Source organism: Pteropus vampyrus, unplaced genomic scaffold (assembly GCF_000151845.1).
Source record: "Pteropus vampyrus isolate Shadow unplaced genomic scaffold, Pvam_2.0 Scaffold76, whole genome shotgun sequence".
NCBI classification, from domain to species: domain Eukaryota; kingdom Metazoa; phylum Chordata; class Mammalia; order Chiroptera; family Pteropodidae; genus Pteropus; species Pteropus vampyrus.
In genome coordinates, this window is record NW_011888857.1 from 5068548 (window position 1) to 5090545 (window position 21998).

The following is a 21998-nucleotide window of genomic DNA, read 5'->3' on the forward strand; positions in this document are numbered from 1 at the left end:
TTTTAACACGAAGCTACCATAGGATTCCACATTCCACTCTTAGGTATATACTCAAGAGAAATAAAAACATAAATACACACACACACACACACACACACACACACACACACACTAACTTGTACACAAATGCTTATAGTGGCATTATTCATAATAGCCAAAAAAATGAAAACAATCTAAATATCCATCAATTGATGAACGGATAAAGTATGGTTTATCCAAACAATGGCATGTTATTTATTAACAGAAAGGAATGAGAGAAGTATCAAATAATTCTAAAACATGGATGAACTGTGGAAACATTATGCTAAGTGAAAAACGTCAGTCACAAGAGACCAAATATTGTATGATTTCATTTATATGAACTATCCAGAATAATTTATTTATTGAACTATCCAGAACTAATTTAAAGAGATAGTGAATTAATGGTCGCCTATGGCTTAGGGTCTAGGATGAGAATAACGGGTGTTTGCCAACAGGTATGAGGTTTCTTTTTGAGGTCATGGAAATGTTCTAAAACTGACTGCGGTGATGGGAGTCCATGTTTTTGAATATACTAAAAACCACTGAAGTGCACACTTTAAAAGGGTAAACTGTATGGTATGTGAATCATATCTCAAGAAAGGTGTTATATTTTTAAAAATCCAAGATTTTCAAAGCCTAAGAAAACTATTTAATGTGTTGAAGCAGGGAGCCTGATGCAGTGGAATGAGAACTAACATTGGTTCAGCAAACCCAAGTTAAAATTCTGGTTATGTCATTTATTAGCTTAATGGCAGTGGCTCAGTTTCTTAATCTGAAAATCTGAGGTAATAAAATCCTATCATTCCAAAGATTAAGTAGGACAATCTAAGTGACTTGAACATGTTAGGTACTGAAGAAATATATATGCCTTTTCTTTGGCCCTTCTTTAAATTCACAGTTCTAGTATTTAGGAATCTAGAAAATAAAGTATGTAAATTGAGGCTACCAAAAAGCCATATAGCTTCCATTTTAAAGCCTAAGTAGATAGGAAACACTGTAATTACTTTGAGTATGTCAATGAAAAATTTAAAATTAAATTATACATCTCATTTACAATCATCAATAAAATGATTCATGAGAAAACTTTTGTTGAGTTGAGTGGAAATCCATTAAATGTTCTAAATTTTGGTTGCGAGCCACCATCATCTCAAAGCTCAAGGGGCCCCGAGCAGTATAGCAGAGGCCACTATGACCTTAACAGAAACCTTACAGTCATCTGTGGGAGTGTAATTTTAATAGCCAAATAATTCCAGCTCAATAATTATTTATTATAATGCCATTTTATTCCATTACTTTGTTACATTATGTTAGAATTGCTGGAGAATCTGAGAATGGATGAAGTAAATCTTGGGCAATTTTAAATATGTGTGAGTGATCTTACTAGTTGGCCTCCGCTAGTTTGCACCTGTGCAACCTTCTCATACATTGCTAATAATGGTGTGTTCCAGGACTATCAGGGTAGCTGAGGTTGAAGATTAAAATAATAATAATAATGCTTTAAAGTTATTGTCATATTTTATAATTTTTATATTATCTCCAACATATATTCCCTTACATCTCTCAAAACCTCTTAATTCAATTCTGCTCAAACAATGTTTATTTACATTACATAAAGGAATCAAACCATAATATTGATATCTCCATTTCACAAGCTGGAAAACTGAGGCACATATAGTGTGTACTCTTGTGGTTAGTTAAAGAATTAGTACCTAAAACTGGATCTTCTGACTGCTAATAAATTTCAGGATTTTTAAAATTATTGTTCCATCAAAGTTTCTCATGAAAAATAAATCTAATGGTTTATACATGGTTGACTCAGTGGTTAAAACATGGTGATAGCAATGATCCAAATGTATTAATCCTTCGCAGTTCATTTGTTGCCTACTTCTCCCTAACACTAATACTAGTCCTGACAGTAGCCAGTCACAGTGAGAGTACTACTGGAGCTATACTCAGTCAACCCCACGACTACACAAATCCTGCAGATAAAGTGCTTTCCACTGTGTCAGTGAACCAATGTTTATTCTACCCACATCTATCCTTCCATACAATACACCCAATCATCATGTCTCCAACTATCTATCATTTAGTAGATAGTATGTGCAAGGCAATATAAATAAGACAGAAATAAATAGCAATTATAATCACCTAGTGAACTGAGCATGAATACAGTCATATCCAAAATAATAAATGCTATAATAAAAGAAAGGAGAAAACATCTAAATGACTTTGAGTATTAGGGAGGATTCAAATGACAGCAATATTAAAAACATATTTTTCTACTCCTTAAAAAGTGTGATGACTAATGGATCTTTAAATGTTCTACAAAGAGATTTGTCAACACAATTTAAAGGAAAAAGAAACATAATCAGATTAGGCCCTCAATGAGAAAAATAACAAAGTACTGATTCCTAACAGGTGAGAAAAATCACGGTGATAAATGACATCATGGAGATCAAAGTAATGAGTGAATTCTACAGCAGAGGCTCCAAGAGGTGTTCATATGTGTGTGTATATGTGTGTGTGTAGATATTCTTTTATCCATTGGTCTGTCCTTTCACTGATCCTAAAAATGTTCTTTGAGCACCTATCATGTGCCAGGTACTGTTCTGGATTCTGGGCTATGGGCATCAACAAGATTGACAAAGTTTCTGTCCTCTGGAAACAGAAAGAAGGAGAAAAATAAATCACTTAATTTCAGGTAATACTTAAGTATTATGAATAAAAATAAATCAAGAGTAGGAGACGCAAAGTGTCTGTATAAATTTGCTTATTGTCAGTGTGAAGGCCCTGGGATAAGAGAAAGCTTATTATGAATAAAGAACAAAAGAAGGTTGGATTGGCTGCAGTATTATAAAAGGAAGCATTAGGAACTGGCCTAGAGAGGCCAGGCCCAGGTATCCTCTAAAGCCTCTGAAGCCCACAGTAAAGAGTTTATATTTTAAATATAACAGGAAACCTGGAGAGATTGGAGTAGAGAAATAATGAGATTTAATTTTCCTTTTATTAAAGCTTTCTGTAACTGCTGTGTGGAAAATAAGACTATAAGGAGGCAAGAGTTGGAGCACAGAGACCAAATAGGAGTTATGACACTAGATTACCAAGTGATAGGAGCAGACTGGACCAAGGTGTAGCAGTGGATATAGCATTTGTAGCAGAAAGTGTTGAGCAGTGTCAGATTCTGAATATAATTTGAGGCTTGAGCCAAGGGGACTTACTTAATGTGTTTAATAAACGAATAGATTTACAGTGACTGTAAGCCTGTTACAATCGGAAAACAGTATGTTTTTTCACTGCAATTCCCTTATTTCTATAATCCTCAAATAGGTTGGTAACATTAGTATAAAGTTCTTTTTTATACCATATTACTATGAAACATTGGAAAAAATAATGAAAATTGGTGGAAATTATCTAATACTACAGAATGAAAGCAAAATCACCATGTACTCATTTGAGCATAATTGATTTATGAAATAGGACTAATGAGCATTCCAGCAAGTGAAATTAGTAAGTTTGTAGAAAGCAAACAAATACCTTAACTATCTAATATAAATCGCTTCCTGAAGGAGTTACTTCATAACATCAGCCAAATGTTGAGTTCACAAGATTAGGCAGATGTATATTTTTGTTGGTTGGACTCAAATTAGGTTGGTCTTAATAAATCCTATTTACTTCACTTCAAGTTACCCAATTTTATTGCAATTTAGACATGGGCAGAATCAAGCTTCAGTTACCTGTTAATACAGATTTCTGTTATTGTTATTTTTCAGAATACAAATGAGAAAAAAGGGCAGGTGATAGTAGCAGAGTTTCTAGGATTGATAGACAATATTATTGCCACATCAGGACTTCAAATTCTTTATTACATGGATCTATCATCTCTCAAATACATTTTACCATATAATGTTATCCCTACTCCCACTTTTCACGACTTCCATTCTGATACTCATCAACATCTTGCAGAGCTGGTGTTTCTTCGCCATCACTAACCACTTTTCACTTTAAAAGCTTCTATTCCTATTATGGTGATTAAGATAGAAGGTGTGACTTCTTAGGTTGGAATCTCAGTTCTCCATTGGCTAAGCTATATGGCATTTGGCAAGTTATTTTATCCCTTAGTGAATCAGGTTTCTCAACTGTAAAAAGCGGCTGATAATAGTACCTAAACAAAAACATTGTTATGGGAATTAAGTGAGATAATGAAGGTAGAGAGTTGTGCAATAATTGTTCAGTAAATCATTGTTATAATGCTGTGCCATAAGAATCACATTTTGGTGATAACAGAAATAGCTGGTTAGTAAAGATATCTCTGAGCCCAGCAGAATTTAATGTGAAAAATAAGCTTTGTTTGTGAATGAATAAAACAATAAACAAGTGTTTGTTGAATCTCTATGATGATGTACTAGGAGCTGTGGTGAAGCTATGTCTCTTCATTTAATTCAACAGTCTTGCAAAGTATGGATCATTAATCCCAATTTACAAATGAGATTAATGAGGCTCAGATAGGTTAATAATATGCCACATTCACACAGCTAGGAGATTTGACCAGTATCTGGATGGGAAAACAGCACTTCATATTATTCTACAAATCTTGTTGGACAACCTTAGTGGAAATTCCCAGCTTTAAACCAATAAAACCATGAATATTCCCTTCCTCTATAGCTTTCATTTTGAACAATAAGAAATATCAATCCTCAAACAGGTGACTGTCAGATGAGAAGGGAGTTGAGGGGTTAAGTGAAAAAAGGTGAAAGAATTAAGAAGTACAAACTGGTATTTACAAAATAATCATGTGGATGCGAAGTACTGCATAGGGAATATAGTCAATAATATTGTAATAACTGTGTGTAGTGCCAGGCAGGTACCAGACTAATTGAAGAAATTGCTTTGTAAATTATATAAATGTCTCACCACTATGCTATACACCTGAAACTTCTACAAAATAATATTGAATATCAACATTAATTTAAAAAGTTACATTCTAAGAATAAAAAAAGTCTTGGAAATTAAATAAACATGATTTTGCCCCTCACACACATGCACACACACACACACGCATGCATGTACCTGCATGCACACACACACATGAAAAGATATTTGGAAGAAAAATTCAGGGAATCTCTCAGAACCAAGACAGAAATCAAAACCACAAGATGAAAGAAAAGTTTCTAAATTTTAGTTGGACTTCCAGAAAGACAGGAAGAAAAATATAAAAGGGAATAAATTGTGGGAAAATTATATCAAAGTGGAAAGGAGATATGAGACAAACTGAAAAGACACAATTTCTAGAGCAGGATGAATTAAAACCACATGTGTGTTTCTACACACACCCTTAAACATAATGTACAATTCTATAATACAAAAAGTAAAGATAATAAAAATGTACATACAGAAGAAAAATATCAATTACAAAGGAATAAGAATCAGACAGCAGTAACAACGTATGCTAAGTGACAGTAAATTAGTCATCAAATTTCTAGAAAAAATTATTTTTAATTTAGAATTTTATAACCAATCAGTTGTAAGAGCAAATTAAAGTCATTCTGTATATACAAAAACTTAGAAAGTTTGCACAACACCAACCTTTAAAAGTAGTTGCTTAAGGATATACTCTAAAAAATGAGAATGAAAACTAACGAAAAGGAACATATGGGGCATCAGAAATTGGAATTAACCAATAACCCAGTGTAAAGTCATTGGCACCAAGAATTTCTTAAATAAGAAGAGTGAGAAGAAGGATATAAAAACAAGAAACCAAAACATAATGGGAATATTTAGAGGAAGAAATATTTTTGTTCTCCCCAGAAGAAAAAAATCAGATAACCTAGGAAAATAAAACTAACAAAAGTTTGTGGTATAAAAAAGTATAATGTGTAATTTTGAGTATTTGATGGAGGGATAGAAATGGGAATCAATATGACCTTGATTCTAGGAATATTCAAGAGTGGCCCAGAGGTCATAATGACTTGGAACTATTTGAAAGGAAGTAATACTACATCTGAGGAAGGCACTGCTTTCATAGCTGTAATATAGCCAAGTAGGAGTCAAGATACGTTGTTGAAATGTGGCAACATGATATAAAGGTAAAAATATACTATTTAAAGTTTTAGCGGAGAGATTTAAATTTAAAAAAGCAATATAACTATGAAAAATTGAAAAGTTATACGAGTGGGCTAAACCTTTATCTAGCACAATAGAAAATCAACAACGATGCTAAAAATGATAAATCTAGACAAATAGTAGTATAATGTATTTATTCATACAGAATTGAAACTTCCAAAAGACTACAGCAGAAATCATTAATTTTTTTCAGTTAAGAGATTGTCATTCACTATGTCTTCATAGATTATCTGAATGTCAAACTACATATGAAATTCTTTAATAATTTTTTAACCTCAGAATATTATAGTTGCCCAACAAATGTTAAGAACCAAACATGAGTATTTTTTTCTAAAAAAGATAATAATATTCTAGGTTTTAAGAAGACAGCTTACTTTTAGAAAGAAGGAAAGGAGGGAGGATATATTGGACATCAACTCACCTAAGCAAAAGTCACTGAGGTCAGTAAAAGAGCATTTGAGCATGGAGTCTTTTTTGTCCCCTTCAGCATTAACTGGAAAAAAAAAAATGACTCTTTGTAGATTTGAGAAATAAAAGCATGTTGATTAGAAAAATGACCATGGTGACTGATAGCTCAATGATGGCTAAACAACATAAAGAATTTTTTTTTTAAGTTAATGAGTTGAAATTAGTTATTTAAAATTTCATTCAGTAAGGGAAAGAAACATCTATACTATATCTTAATATCTTCATCTTCTGGAATAAGCCACTTTCCTTATTCGACATGGATGTAAGATGACTATTTATAATATAGATAGTGATTTCACAATATTATTGAAAAGATAATCTTAGTATTTTCGAGTTATCTAAAGGAAGAAGCAACCCTAAGGATCATAAAGGAATGTATTCTCATAAGACATGTGCCTCTTAGAGAGGGATGGGAAAAGAAAAATGTATCCCCATCCACTGAATGATGGCGGGGACTGGTTGTATTTTGACACCTGATTCTTGTGAAAAAAAAAATTGTCTAAAGGCATAATGGTGTGTCTCTGATGAGTGGATGTGTGTAGAAGAGTGCCTAAGCGTAGTCAGAGTCTCTTTAATGTGGCATCCAGCTGTGTGTCAGGCCTGTGTTACCTAAGCCTTCGGTGTCAACATTTGGTTGCCAATACTTGTCCCACCACATCTTCCTGTAACTAAATCTTCACTGCTCTATTGTTAATATTATTTAAAGTCTTTGGTCTTTCTTTATAGGGAATTAAGTTTATTATTAATGACATGTTCTACTCCATTTCTGCGAATAAATTTTCACCAGGAATGGTAATGAGTCGATTCAGGTAAGCTGATCTGTCTTCTCTTGAAAACAGCAAGTGTTAGGTCAAGGTTTACACGGAGTTGTCTACCTTCAAGGCATGACAGAACTGAAAACACATCTGGCCAATGAATGGCTGAATGGCCTTTCATCTGACTGGCATGGGGTATTGTTCTCCTTCTTATGTCAGGTGCCTTCCTAAAAAACTTTATAAATACTAGTGGAATGGATGAAGAAAAGAAGGAATGGTATGAATAAACTTACCCTTTATAAGTTGAACAAGAAAAGAGAGCTCACCTTGCTCTGCTTTGTCAGCAGAGATTAAGGTTACAGAAGTGGGAGCCTGCGATTCACTCTCAACTGACTGGAAGAGCGAAGTAGACTGGCTCAAGGTCTTTGAGTAAGCATAGCTCTGGACCAGACAAGGCAGGGATCTCCTAGATGGTTTTAATGAAGTTTCTTTTGCTATCTCACTCTTGCTTAAATTCATACCTGAAAATCCAAATTGGTGAGTGTTAGCAATAAGAAATAATCAGCAGAAGTTAATAAATAATTTTAATTCTTGTGATATATGTTTCTGGAAACTACTCTTGAAAAGCACCATTTAGGAATTAGAATTGAGTTAGTTTTGTTCATATTTTGTCAGGGGAAATGTTTAGAGATTTTTGTCAAATAGTTCTCAGAAATAAACAGTTCTTCTTCCAGTTTGATCTTTCACCATTTAAAAAGGTTCTGTATAAAAGAGACAAGATGTTTAAGTTCATTTGGGTCATTATGAGAACAATGATTTTAATTATCTTTGGATAAAACTAACCATTTAGGTTTTCAAGAAGAAAAATAAATAAAACCTGATTCATAAACATTCAAATTAATTACTAAAAGAAGTCCTTCATTCTATATCCTAGACTCCCTTAAACATATACATAAATGCATTAATGGAGACCAAGAAGCTGGAAAGAGATGACATAGTATATTACTAGCTAGCAGGCAGGGGTCAAGAGAGAGCATTCCTGTGCTGAGGGAAACAGTCTCTCCCCTCATTCAGAGAAGGCTGATCTGCTAGAATGCACCTCAACAAGACTCTGACTCCATAAGTGGAAGCCCCAGCAACTGTATGCTACAGCAAGGATGACCCCACTAACCTGTCCCCATGCACTGCCATCCCTGATATCAATCTCAGGTCATTCCTCATTCCCAAACTCTAATCCTCAAATATCTCTGGTCACTGCCATTTCTGACAGCATCTCCTACCCAGATTGTGTCACTATGTCCCTGGAAACATGTCAAACATCAGAAAACCCACTTAATTTCATCCTCAGGTTTCTCTATAGGTAATCCATTTTCTTTCCTAATCTCACCCAAACCTGCACTACACCATGGATTTATTGAAGAATAATTGACAAATACAGTTTTATAACTTTAAAGTATACAATATGATGATTTGATATACAGTAGTCTCTCCCTTCTCTGAAGTTTTGCTTACCACGGTTTGTTACCTGAGGTCTGAAAATATCAAATGAAAAATTCCAGAAATAAATGATTCGTAAGTTTTAAGTTGCCTGCCATTCTGAATATTGTGTTAAAACCTCACACATCCCACTGTGGCCTACCAGAGATATCAATCACCTCTTTGTCTAGAGTGTACAAGATAAAGAGATCACATTCATATAACCTTTATTACAGTATATTGTTATACTTGTTCTATTTTACTAGCAATTGTTGTTAATCTCTTACTGCATTTAATGTATAAATTAAACTTTATCACAGGTATGTATATATAGGAAAAAAGTAGGGTTCAGTACTGTTTATAATTTCAGGCATCCTCTGGGGTCTCTGAATGCATCCTCCATGCATAAGGGGGAGACTACTGTACATATACAATGTGGAAGGAGTACAGAGATCAGGATAATTAACACATACATCACCTCACATAGTAAACTCTTTTTTCGTGTGGTAAAAATGATTATCAACCATCAATAACTTTCAAATATACTGTACCATATTAATAACAAGTCACCATGCTGTACCTTAGGTCCTCAAAAATTATTCCCCTTATAACTGAAAGTTTGTATTCTTTCACCTTCATCTCCCCATTTTTCTTCATCTTTCCTCTCCAAACAAACAAACAAACAAACAAGAAAATACAACTTTAAAATTCCTGCCTTTAGGCTATTCCTCTATTATTCTTTGTTGTCATTTTCATTTATTACTTCCAGGTTATTTCCCAACATTCATGAAAAATTTAGCTTCTAAGTCACTTCTTTCTTGCTATTTTCTGCTTAATACCTATCATTCTCATCCATAGCATATATTTTATTTATTGACTCTATTTTTGTATACATCGCTAGATTGCAAGCTCCATGGGACACTGATTTTTCTTTTATTTACTGCATTATCTTCAGCGTCTAAACAGTTTTTGGCTCATGACAGTCAACGAATGTTTGTTTAATGCAAGGTATTAGAATGTGATACCGTGTACTCCTTAAGGGCAGATTTATGTCATAACTTCTTTGTATCTCTACCACCAACTGCCAATGCCTGGTGCATAAGGGGTATTCAGAGAATGTTTGGAGAATATTTGGTTATTACTCAGCTCTTTCAAGAACCTCATTGTATTCAGTAAGTCTATAAAGAGATCTTTATGGGCCCAACTTCAAAAACAAAGGAACTAGGTCAACGATGTGATTTTCAAATAACTTAGCACTGTAAGGTGTTGTTTTAGAAAAATAGTTGTCACATTTCCCCATTTCATTTTACTTTGGTAGAAGATAACTTTTACAAAGCTGCTTGATCCTGAAGTACTCTCTAAAAAGAGAGTACTGAAACCTAAGTTGAGTAGCTGGATATGCATAGTCCATATGATGTGAATAAAATCATGGATTCCCCTCACTTCAGCATTGGGTTTGGGCTTCATGCCACATTAGGATAAAGAGACTTCTGTGTGCTTATTACACTTCAGGCTTTGGGGTTGGTGAATTTTTTAAAAGTTGTTTATTATTGTTACTTATGCCTACAGCACCTGGTCTTCCTAGGTGGTCTCCCATCCAAGTACTAAACAGGCCCGACCTTGCTTAGCTTCCAAGATCAGACATTGGGCTTGTTCGGGGTGGCATGGTCATAGACCATGGACCGTGGCCCCACTAGGGTGTGAATCCAGGACCTTCTGTGTGTAAAGCAGACATGCTAACCGCTACACTATGGAACCACGTCTGGTGAATTTTTTAAAAATTCTTTTTGGCAAATATTTATTTTATGCAAGTAAATGCCTCAACACATTTTCATTGTAAAGGTTTTTAGTTATAGAGGTAAATAGAATAAAAAAATAAAAACATTTTTGCTCTGATTCCAAAATTCTAATCACTTCCCTAAATGCAACAAATGCTATCACTTTCCTGCTCTTTGTCTACATAATTCTATACATAAGGAGGTCCATAAAATAGTTTTCTTACACAAATGGGATCAGCCAGTACGACACATTACACATTTGCCCACAGAATATGCCTTGAATATTTTTTTTCTGTATAGATCTACCCTAGCCTTTTTACACTATTGCATTATATTCCATAGTATGTATAAACCATAATTTACTGTTCATTCCCTTGTCAATGGAAATTTAATTACTTTTCAGTATTTCACTTTAAAAATAATACTACGATTATTTTGGCATATGCCTTTTCTTGCATATTATAGCATTCTTGCATATGCTTTTTTGTACACACTGGGTATTTTTCCAAAAGGAAACATTTAGATGCACAACTGCTAGTTGGAAAGACCTGAATATTTTTCATTTAGATAAATAAAGCCAAACTGCCCTCCCTAAAAGCTTTGTCTTTTCTCACTTTTAAAAATAGTAGAAGATGAAATCCATTTACTTATACCTTGGCCAGCTCTAGAGCATATCAACTGTTTTAATACCGAACAAAATAAAAAAAATAAAAACCACTAACAAACAAAATACAAAAAATGTTTTAATTTTCATGTTACAGATTGAGCATGTTTTCATATATTTCTTAGACAACTATGATCTTAAGTGACTAAGATATTTTATAGTTTCTCTGCTGTTGTTTTTCTTATTATTTATAGGTAGTGTATGTATAGCATTTTAGTGACTATATATTACATGTAATATATGTTTGTGTTTATTTAATTTTCCAACAATCTTACAAGGCAGATATTGTTATTTCTATTAGCTATGGGGAAACTGAGACTTAGAGAGGAGAGGTTACATGCTTTACATCACAGTGACAGGTAAAGAGAAGAATATAAAACTACTTATATTCTAAGTAGTTTTTAGTGCTCAAACCATAACATCATAAATTTGTTTGAAACTCCTGAACACCATCCAGTCACTTCGAAATTCACAGATACTGAAATGTAAATAGCAAAGTCCATACCAATAGAAGCTAAAACACAGAAGGAACATAGCTGGAGACACATCAGCTCCTACTACTCTCCCTATTTGTCTGTCCATATGCAGATCTTCTATATTAAAGTAAATTTTCAATGCAGTAATTGGAAAGTGAAAAGGATAATGCAAGTGCATCAGTACATCGAGTACTCAACTAATGAAACGTTTGCCATGTAGTTACTTGTGTCAATTTCATTTTTTTAAGACAGTACAATCTGGGTCATAATAGGTATGGACAAGAGGTGAAGACAGATGAAAGATACATTTTCAATAATTATATTTATCATAGAACAAAAACATTTAAATTTCACTCACATTTTTCAGGTCAATAATGTTTTGCTACTTAATTTTATAATCTGTTCATGAATTAACTACAAGTTTCTAAGGCACTCTTCAAATGCATAAATTCTAATAAAGACAAGCACAGATACCAATGCAATGCCCTTTAGGACAAAATGGGAACCCTGAAAAGAAGTAATAAGATAGTTTTTTGAAATAAGTTCTGCAGAACTAAGACATGGTTGAATAGAAAAAAATCAGATAAACCTAGGGTTGGAGATTTTATCTTTCTGTTTTATAAGAATATGTATTCATTTATTTTTCACATTAATTCTTAGTGTGCAAATAAAATGAGAACTAGAAAGGGATGCAAGAAAGAATTTTGAATTGACTGGAAGAATAATACTCTGTCAGCTTTCTAGGATTCTGTAATGACAAGGAAAGAAAATACTATTTTGAAGATGAATTCCCCAAGGTCCACTGAAATCCTACTAAAACATCATAAATCTCCTGTGGTTAAGAACAACTGGCATTTTCTATACTACATTCAAGGCATAGCATAGGGCAAATCTATCCTAGAAAGTTTTTATGCCTATGAATCTTTTTGTAATGTGGTCTGATACTTTTATCTAAGAAACACTGATATAGAATATTAAATGGTAAGCTTTCTATTTCTGGGTCCTGGTTGAGAACAGCCTTTTACTCTAGCAGAACATATGAGTAAAAGAATAAATAATCGATCCTTTGGTGGAGAGGGGGAAGGTGCACAGATGGAAGAGAGTGATAGTTGATGGTAAAGGTGATGAACTGAGACAGAAGAGCCCTGGCCCCTGGGACACTGAAAAAATGGCCTCGATAGAAACTGTAGAATACTATTCACCTCAACCCACTGACCCCAGCATGTTGCTTCAAAAAGCAGCAACTTCTACATTTCCCTTTCAACTCTTTTTTGGGTAAAAAATGACTACCCTATTGGTAGATATTATTCTATAAACCAATATGGGGTGCGACTAACTTAATTATGCTCGCCAATGCTGTCAGTCATTTGATCCATTACTGTATTCACCTAGTCATTGAACAGTTATTAGTTGGGCCCTTGTTCTCTGCAGGCACTCTGCTGACACTGGGTACAGACTGGTGAGAAAGGTAGACACATAATTCCTACCTTTACAGGACTTCCATCCTAGTAGAGAATTAGAAAATCAAAGAAATGTGCATATATACATAAATTGTCTGAAATGCTATTACAATATAGGCACTGTCATATAATGGAGAATAATAAAGGGGACCTCCTTCAAAAAATGGTCAGGGATATTTGCTAGGCCAAAAAATGAAAAAGAACCTAACAAACAGAAAGATGTTTATATATGTATGTGTTATTTATATGTGTGTATGTTTTGGGGAGTGTTTTTAGGCAAAAATAATAATATGCATGAAAGCCATGAGGCAGAAATATTGCAATGTATTTATAGGTCTGAAAAAAACAATTTGTTTGCATCGTAATGAAAGGAGCTATAGTTGCAGTCCAGGTAGGAGATAAATATTAGCTACTATGCTTTGAGGAGTTACAATAGATATGTATGCTTATTTGCCCTTTATTTTTCACAGATTTGTCTGTCTTATGTCCTTTTATTAAATAACCGCTTTTGCCAAAATTCATAAAATATTTTTAAATAATGTACACTTCAAATGAAACAGGGAATGTTAAGAAATTTACTTACTCAAGGTCATGAATCTAGCACTGGCAGAACTGAACATTAAAGCTATTGGATTCCAAAGCTCATGATCTTTTCAGAAAGCTCCATGGCTCCTCATGAACGCCAATCCCAAATAGTTTATTACCATGGTTTGGCTTGGTATAAATGTCACACAAATTTTAAGCACCACAGAGCTAAAGTAAATCCCAGGACCAGTAATTAATTCTATATCCAGAATCTTAGTGAACTGTGGAATATATTTTAATGAAAAATAAACATGTACTGCTTGATACATATCAACAAGAAATGTTTACCCACCATCTATCAAATTATAGTTCTTCTATATCATAAAAATAATAGATACAAATAATATATAACCTGCTATGAGTTTACATTGTATGTCACTGAGTTACACAAAATATCATTTAATATTTTTAAGATTACTTTTTATTCATTATTTTCTATCATTTATTTAGAAATTCCAAATAATTCTTGAGTTCTTTCTCTGAGTCAGGCTTTAACTCAGGGTTAGATGTAAAATGGTGCTCACTCACAGAAGAGGTAGATACAGAGGACTATAAAAAAACTAACTTTCTGGTTTAGGTTTTGGTTGTCAAGGATTGTATTTAGGTGAATGAAATTACAGAATATTTGAGGAACTTCTATGTATATGTGCTCCAAGAAAATAGATCTTTATGTGTAAAACACAGCAGCCGATTGAACAAGGATTTATGACATCAGTGCCCAAGAAACTGAGAGATAGTGGGTTCCATATACACTTTCAAAGAAGATGAAAATCCCATCGTAAATGCAAACCCTCTACCAACACTAGAAATAGGGGAATTTCATGCAAACTGACTGGGGTGCTAATGGAAGGACCCAGATAGGACCGAAACTTCATCCTGAGCTGCCTACCTAATTACAGTCTCTAACAGTGCTCATGAATATTCTTTTTTCCATATGCCATCTAATTCTTTTGTGTTTGGAAATCATGGGAGCACCGATGGAATACAGTCTTGTTAGGACAAGCATCACAAATAACCGTAAGCAGTTAGTTATCCTTTTAAAATAACTTCCAGGTATAGAGTTCTGGTCAAGATGGCAGAGTAGGTAAATGGTGTGCTTGCTCCTCCCATGACCACATTAAAATTACAACTAAATTATAGAACGATCAACCAGGAGAAACACCTGAAGTCTAGCTTAACAGAAATCTATAAGTGAGGATATAAAAAAGAAGCCACGTCAAGACTGAAAGAAAAGTTAAAAAAAATAAATTTTTATACTTGTGTGAGGGCTGAGAAACTCCGAAAGGATAGTTCATTCTTATATTTTATCAGAAATTATGTTATTTTTTTAAAACTCCATGATATTACCAAGAAACAAAAAGAAGCTAAATAAATAAATGAATGAATGAATGAATGAATGAATGAATGAAAAAAATGACCTCTTGATAACCTTTGAGGCCTTGGACTTTATCCTCCAATTAATGCACCCCAGGTCTCCTTCGTGCAGAAGGGGGTAATTGACTTTTTGATGGAAAGACTGACAATTACTTTGGTGGAATCAAGTATGATCATCAGAGAAATTCTGACAGTTTACAGTTTTCATTCTATCCTCTGTATCTGAAATGCATACCCCTTCACAGGTTCCTACTATGATCAATTGTGACCCAAACCATCTGTTTGAATTCTCCACTGGAAAGGGCAAGGTACTTTTAGCATTTCAATTCACCATAAAGTTCACATTCACATAGATATATAGTACATGGCTATAGAGTTTAACAAAAATGTTTGTTGGTTTTTATAGTACTACCATGACCACTGATAGATTTCAAAAGCATCTGCTTGGTTCTGAATACTTTGAAGGAAGATCTGAAAATAAAACTTTTAAATACCTTGGAGTTATTATTATGGAAACCACATTGGTGCTTCTTGCATCAAACTCAAGGTGCTTTTTGTGTATGTATAAGGGGGCAAAATGGAACTCCTAAACATCCTTACATGCCTCATGGAAATGAAAACAAACCTTGAGTTTGGATTAGGATATAACAAAGTCTTTTGGTAGATTTGATAAGCTGAAAAGCTATAATGTTTACACTATTGCCAAGAGCAGCACAGGCTGGTCCACTCTGAAGAGCTCAAAAATGGCATTTGGATTTTGGCTAAAGTGAATGCACCTAGCGAAGGAATCTGGATTACACCCTGTTCCTGAAGTGTACTGAAGACTCCCACTGATTCTCTCACAGGTCTGTGAAGGCATTTTGAAAAACTGAAAATCCGATCCAATCTCTTCCAACCACAACACTGTTATTAGTAAGACCAACAACTTAACTAGAAGCAATTTTGCCAATGTGTAGATTCGGAACCCAAATACAAGCGTGACTAGTCTAGCCAGTACTGCATCAGGACACACCTGTCCTGTATTTTTAGCCTGCCATGAACATTTGTAACCATAGAACTTCTCTTTTTTGGCCACTTGCTGCTGTTGTTCTTATTTACAGGTTTCTCCACAGTGTGCCAAAGACTGGAAATTTCTACATCTGTTTTTGAACATAATTTGATATTTTATAATTGAAAGCCCATTTGAAAAGCTTAGGAATGGGGAAAAAAAAATTAGTACACTCCTGCTAGAAAAGCAAACACAAAAAATAGTATTGATTCTGGATATTTTTTTAACAGACTCAGGATGAAAAAAAATGTAGCTGTCACTATGGTTATTTTTAAAAAAGTTCACTTAAAAAAAAGAAATGATATGTTAAAGATAGTATATATTATTATTAATTATTGTTATGTTTAATTATTGTTTGTATTGCTAATAACAAATTTAGTCACCTATTATTTATCAGATACTCTTCTCACTGATAATTATTTTATAGAAGTCAGAATTTGAGTTTTAATTTAATATCATTTGACCTTCATTTTTTTAAAATCATATTTTTAAAATCATGGTTTAAATTCATCAGGAAGATTATGTTGCTCTTGAAGTTTTGAGATCAATAAAATCTAAGCTGCTTTGTGCCAGCATTTTCATCATTAGAAATACCATACGTATTTTCAGGGGTAACCCATGTGCTTGTTTTTTTTCCATTTTGCACATTTATTTTTTAATTTACGAAGAATAAATTAACATTTTTGGTGTACATTTCTTTGTGTTTTGTTTTACACAAACATAGATTCTTATAACCACTCTATAGACAGGGTACAGAAAAATTACAACATTCCAAATAATTCCCTCATCTTATTCATTTGTGTTCAGGTTCCCCCCTCACTCTTAACTCCTGACAATCAATGATCTGTTCTTTGTACAAATATATATATATTTGCCTTTTCTAGAATGAAGCAAAAATGGAACCATACATTATATAACTTTCAAGATTAGGTTCTTTCACTTAGCAACATGCATTTGAGAATCACCCATGTTTTTTAAGTGTCAAGAATGTATTCCTTTTTATTACTAAGTAGTAACTCTATTGTGTGGCTATCCTACAATTGGATTATCCATTCATCCACAAGACATTGGATTGTGTTCAGTTTTTGTGTTATGAATACTGCTAGTATAAACATTCATAGAGAGGTTTTAAGTTCTCACAAATATATAAAAGTGGGCTTGCTGGGTCATAGATAAGTGCATATTTAACTTTTAGAGAACCACCAATTTTTTTTCAAAAGTGGCTGTACCACCACCAATATATGAGAGAGTTCCTGGTGCACCCTATACTTTCCAATAGGATTTTTGTTAATGTTGTTAGCTATTCTAATAGTCATATAGTGACAACACATAGTAGTTTTAATTTGCATTTCCCAAATGACTGATGATATTGAGCATCTCTACATGTATCTTTTGCCATTCATATATTTCCTTTGGTGAAGTCTCTGTTCAAATATTTTGTCCAGTTTTTAATCGGTTTCTTTTTTTTATTAACTTTTATATATTCTAGAGGTAAATTATTCATTGTAAATATTTTATTCCAGTCTGTGATTTGCCTTTTCATCTTAACAGTGTCCTTTACAGAGCAAAGCTTTTATGTGCAATGAAGTAAAATTTATGGATTATGCTTTTGGTGTTGTATCTAAGAAATCATTGCCTAATCCAAGATTATGAATACTTTGTCTTAGGTTTCTACACTTATCTATCTGACATTTATGTCTGCCATATATTTCAAATCAATTTTTAATAAATAAGCATGAGGCGTGGAACAGTAATCATATTTGGTATATGGCTGTCTACTTGTTCCAGCTAGTTCAACTATTTGTTGAAAAGATTGACTTTATCCATTTAATAGTTATTGTACCATTGTACCATTATTTCTTAGATATAATACACTCAGCAAAGCCAATTATTTCACCCAGAAATTTTAGGCCTAGACCTTAGTTAGAAAAAATAAAACACACTGTGGTTTTGTTGGAATGTGTCTTCTCTGCGTATCTTTCTCATGAATCTATTTTGAGATCTGAAAATAAATCTCCCGGGTCTCAGCTAAATCTTTGTCTTAACACAAGAAATGCCTACAAATCTTCAGTAATTCTATGATCACATTATTTGTCTAGTTCAATAGCATTACTAGAACTTATTTACGGAACAGATATAAGAACATTCAAATAATGTTTAAGAGAGAACAAAAAAGTGCTTTAAAATAAATAAATAAATAAATAAAAATATTTAAAGTAGAGAAGAATATGTTTAGAATATCTAGAACAAGGCCACTTGTTATGTAAAATGGAACTTAATAAGAAAACAATTGCCAATCTATACAAAAGCAATGCTGAGCACTTCGATCACTACATCAAAGCTGAAAACAGTAAGAAATTTAAGAATAATTCATTAAATTCACTCAAAGTCTAATGTCAAAAACCTCACAGGAGTTTCATTGCCTTCTAATTTTCTTTTTAAAGCTGTATGAATATAAATGTTCTAATCTTGTCACTATAGAATGAATAATGTATTTTAAATTGACAGACTGACATTATAGAAAAGAATGCTTTCAAAATCACTCACATTGTGCAGAGATTTAATGACCATTCAAACATAGAGAAAAAGAGAACACGTGCCTGCCTTTATTTCTGTTTTTCAAGGAATCATTGGTCCTGGGTAGGTTTTCTTCCAAAGTGCCACACAAAAGAACAAAGAAATGCTCCTGAATTTTCTGTTCTGTTTTTGAATGGGAAATGGACTGATGAATAAAGAAGTGCCGCTTTTTTTTTTTTTTTTCAATGGAAACAATGAAAAGCAAAGAAATGCAAAGTTAAAGATTCAAAAGACAGGAGCCCATTAGCTGTTTGGTCTTTTTTAGCAGAAACTGTAGCCATAATTCCTGATTCAGATAGGCATTTTCAGTGAAAGTTACTTCCTTTTTAGGTTACTGACTGGATTATAGGTCCTTTGCAGTCAAAGAGACAGCAGTGAGCAAACAGATGACACTGGAATCTGTATAGATCACAAACGCAGTTCAGGGCATAGCACTGAAACTCTGAATGTAGCATCTTCCTTTAGAATTGAAAAGGTCTTTCTGAGTATACACAATACCATCTTCTGAAATTCCTAGCAGGTCTGGTATATGGTAGGTTTCCATATGCCAATGGGTACAATGGCCTTAGGGCAGTTCTAGGAATATTCAGAAGCTCTGAAACTGATGCTAGGTAGACCTGGGAAGATAGAGTGATTCTCATCCACTTCCAAAGGACACACACACACACACACACACACACACACACATACACACACACACTCACACACTCACATATACTCTAATTGACATTTGGTATCATGGCTTCATGGCCACAAGTGTGTGAGATGGGGTTAGAAGTTTGGTTTCAGAATGAAAGAAGTCACTCCTCTAAGTCATAAATAATTTTCCCCAAATTAAAACAAATAAATTGGTCAGATCATAATGGTTATGGCCAATTCTGAGGAAGAGTAGTGCATATTACTGAAAAGAAAAAGGATCCCAAATCAGGGGATGACTCTAACATTAAATATGGATTAACTTCCAAATTCTGGACAATTTTAATTCAATGTTGTAATACTCTATGGTTTTCAGTTAACTTTTGTCATTCTGTTCCTAAAAGAAGTCTCAAGGCCTTTATTTCAAACTTTATTCATTTATTTTTGTCTCTACTTCAACCTCTTTTCAAGTTCTTTAAGTCTGCCACTGAGAAGCTGCCAATAAATGCTATAACCTCAAAAAGCTATAACCTCAGTTTGTATATTTTTATAGACTTGAGCAGGAGACATTGTGTGTAAATTCTCTCCATCAACCCAATCTCTTTGTTCTGTTTTTAAAGAAAATAACATCACCATCATCAACAACAAAAAAAACTCAAAAATTTTAAATTGATGAAAGGAGTAAAAAAATATAGTTTATGGCATTAATGTTCTGGGATTGTTACAATACTCCTCCTAAAGTCAGCAGTTAGTTTCATATTAAATTTATTTTAAATAAAATTTAACTGGTTCTCCAGCATATTTAAATAGATTGAGTTTATGATATTTCTACATATGGGTTAAAATAATATGATTTTTCTGCAAAAATAAAAATAGTATAGTAAAATTGGAAAATTAGACAAGTTCAAAGAAATGCACTGAGGTCATATTCAGCGAATAGTTTTCCCCAAAATTCACGGCATATTTGCCTTCAAAAATTCTTATTTAGGGATTTAAAAAACAACACTATACAATCTAATTATTATCTCTAATTAAAAAATATTGAAGTAATTTCTTTAGTGAAGTACCTACAGAAAAGGCATTCAGAGATGATAGGATGACATTCTGCAAATATGTGTGACTGAACCAGACAGTCTCCTTCATTTCTTCTTCCCTGCCTTTATGAGCACCATGGGCAACATAGTGCCAAAGCAGAACTTAGCGCTGCTGAGTAAATATAGCTCATGTCTGCCATGGGATTGTAGGATGAGGTTAGAGTGTTCTTGCCATTCCCATTGTAAGGCAAACGTAAAATATTCTGTCTTGCGAATATCTAAAAAAGGACTCCTGGCTTCTGGAGTGACTGCTGATGACATTAACTTTCAGAAATACAAGGAGATTTTTCTGATTCCTTTTTTGACTTTAGAGGTTAATAAGGAACAAAATGAGAGCAGGTATTAAATTCAGAATAAAGGAGAATATGAGGAACGTGCTTCTGTGCCACTACCTTCTCTATAGTTTAATATACTCCATTGTGCATTCACAAACATCCATACATTCATACAATCTTTCTTTATTCTGCCCTTAAAAGTAAAATCTCCTTCCTATGAATTTTAATAGCACTTAATCTGCTTACCAAATAATGGTAATTCCTATTTACATATAATTTTTGTGGGTTAACTCTATCTCTACCATTGGACTTAGTCCCTTGAAGTCAGGGACCATAGATACTTGTTCATTTCTTCCACAGTAGCCTGCTCAGTGCTTTACATTCTTGGGACAGTTTGAAGCATTATATAGATGTAAAGTATTATGCAAGATATATCTTCAAAGGCTAAAAATTTTAAAACTATCAGAGTATTTTATCAATAGCAATATTGCTTCATTATACTACATTTATAAGAGATTCTTTAAATTACCTGTTAAAATGCATATACTCAAAGAGTATTACTCATGCGTGCTTTTTAGACTATTGATGAGTTATAAAACAAATCTTTTATCTGACTTTGCTCTTTTTTTTTAGTCAATGTATTATAATAATGATTACATTCACTAAGGACATTTTATATGCTAGACACTGTAGTAAGCTATTTACATACAATCTTTCTGATCACATAAAATGTGTTCAGTCAACAGGTGACTGAACACATATGCTCAGATGGACTAATTAAATTGTTTGAGGTGATAGAAATAGTTGAGCTGATATTCGAATCCAGATTTAGATTTCTTAAAATCCTATGAGATTTTCGCAACAGCTCTCTTCTTTCTATAAATATTTATTTTTAATTATAATTTAAGAAATGATCAGTATATAACTTGGAAATATTTGTTATTGAGATCCTATTAAAATTAACAGACACATCTCCAATTTTCAGGATCAACCACACACAATGGGAAATGTACACTTCAATGACACTTGAAAAATTACAAGGACAGTAGATCTGGGGTTATAACATTTAATCTTAGATTCTATGGAGGAGGAAGGACAAGTCAAAATGCAATCTTTACATGCAAAGAGGTGTCAAAACAGTCATACAATTAATTGTACCTATAATATAGACTATGTAAAGGTAGAAATGAA

The 21998-nt window shown here is 33.3% G+C and overlaps 1 protein-coding gene and 1 pseudogene across 1 annotated transcript in view; both read right to left on the reverse strand.

The window, feature by feature from the left end:
• The window catches only part of ANO3 (anoctamin 3), a 361383-nt gene that overhangs the window by 154039 nt on the left and 185346 nt on the right, over positions 1 to 21998 (reverse strand). Inside the window, 2 exon segments of the mRNA XM_023532087.1 lie at positions 6563 to 6634; positions 7691 to 7885. Of these exon segments, the coding sequence (XP_023387855.1) occupies positions 6563 to 6634; positions 7691 to 7885 (267 nt within the window).
• Positions 10401 to 10516, reverse strand: LOC111741347 (annotated as a pseudogene).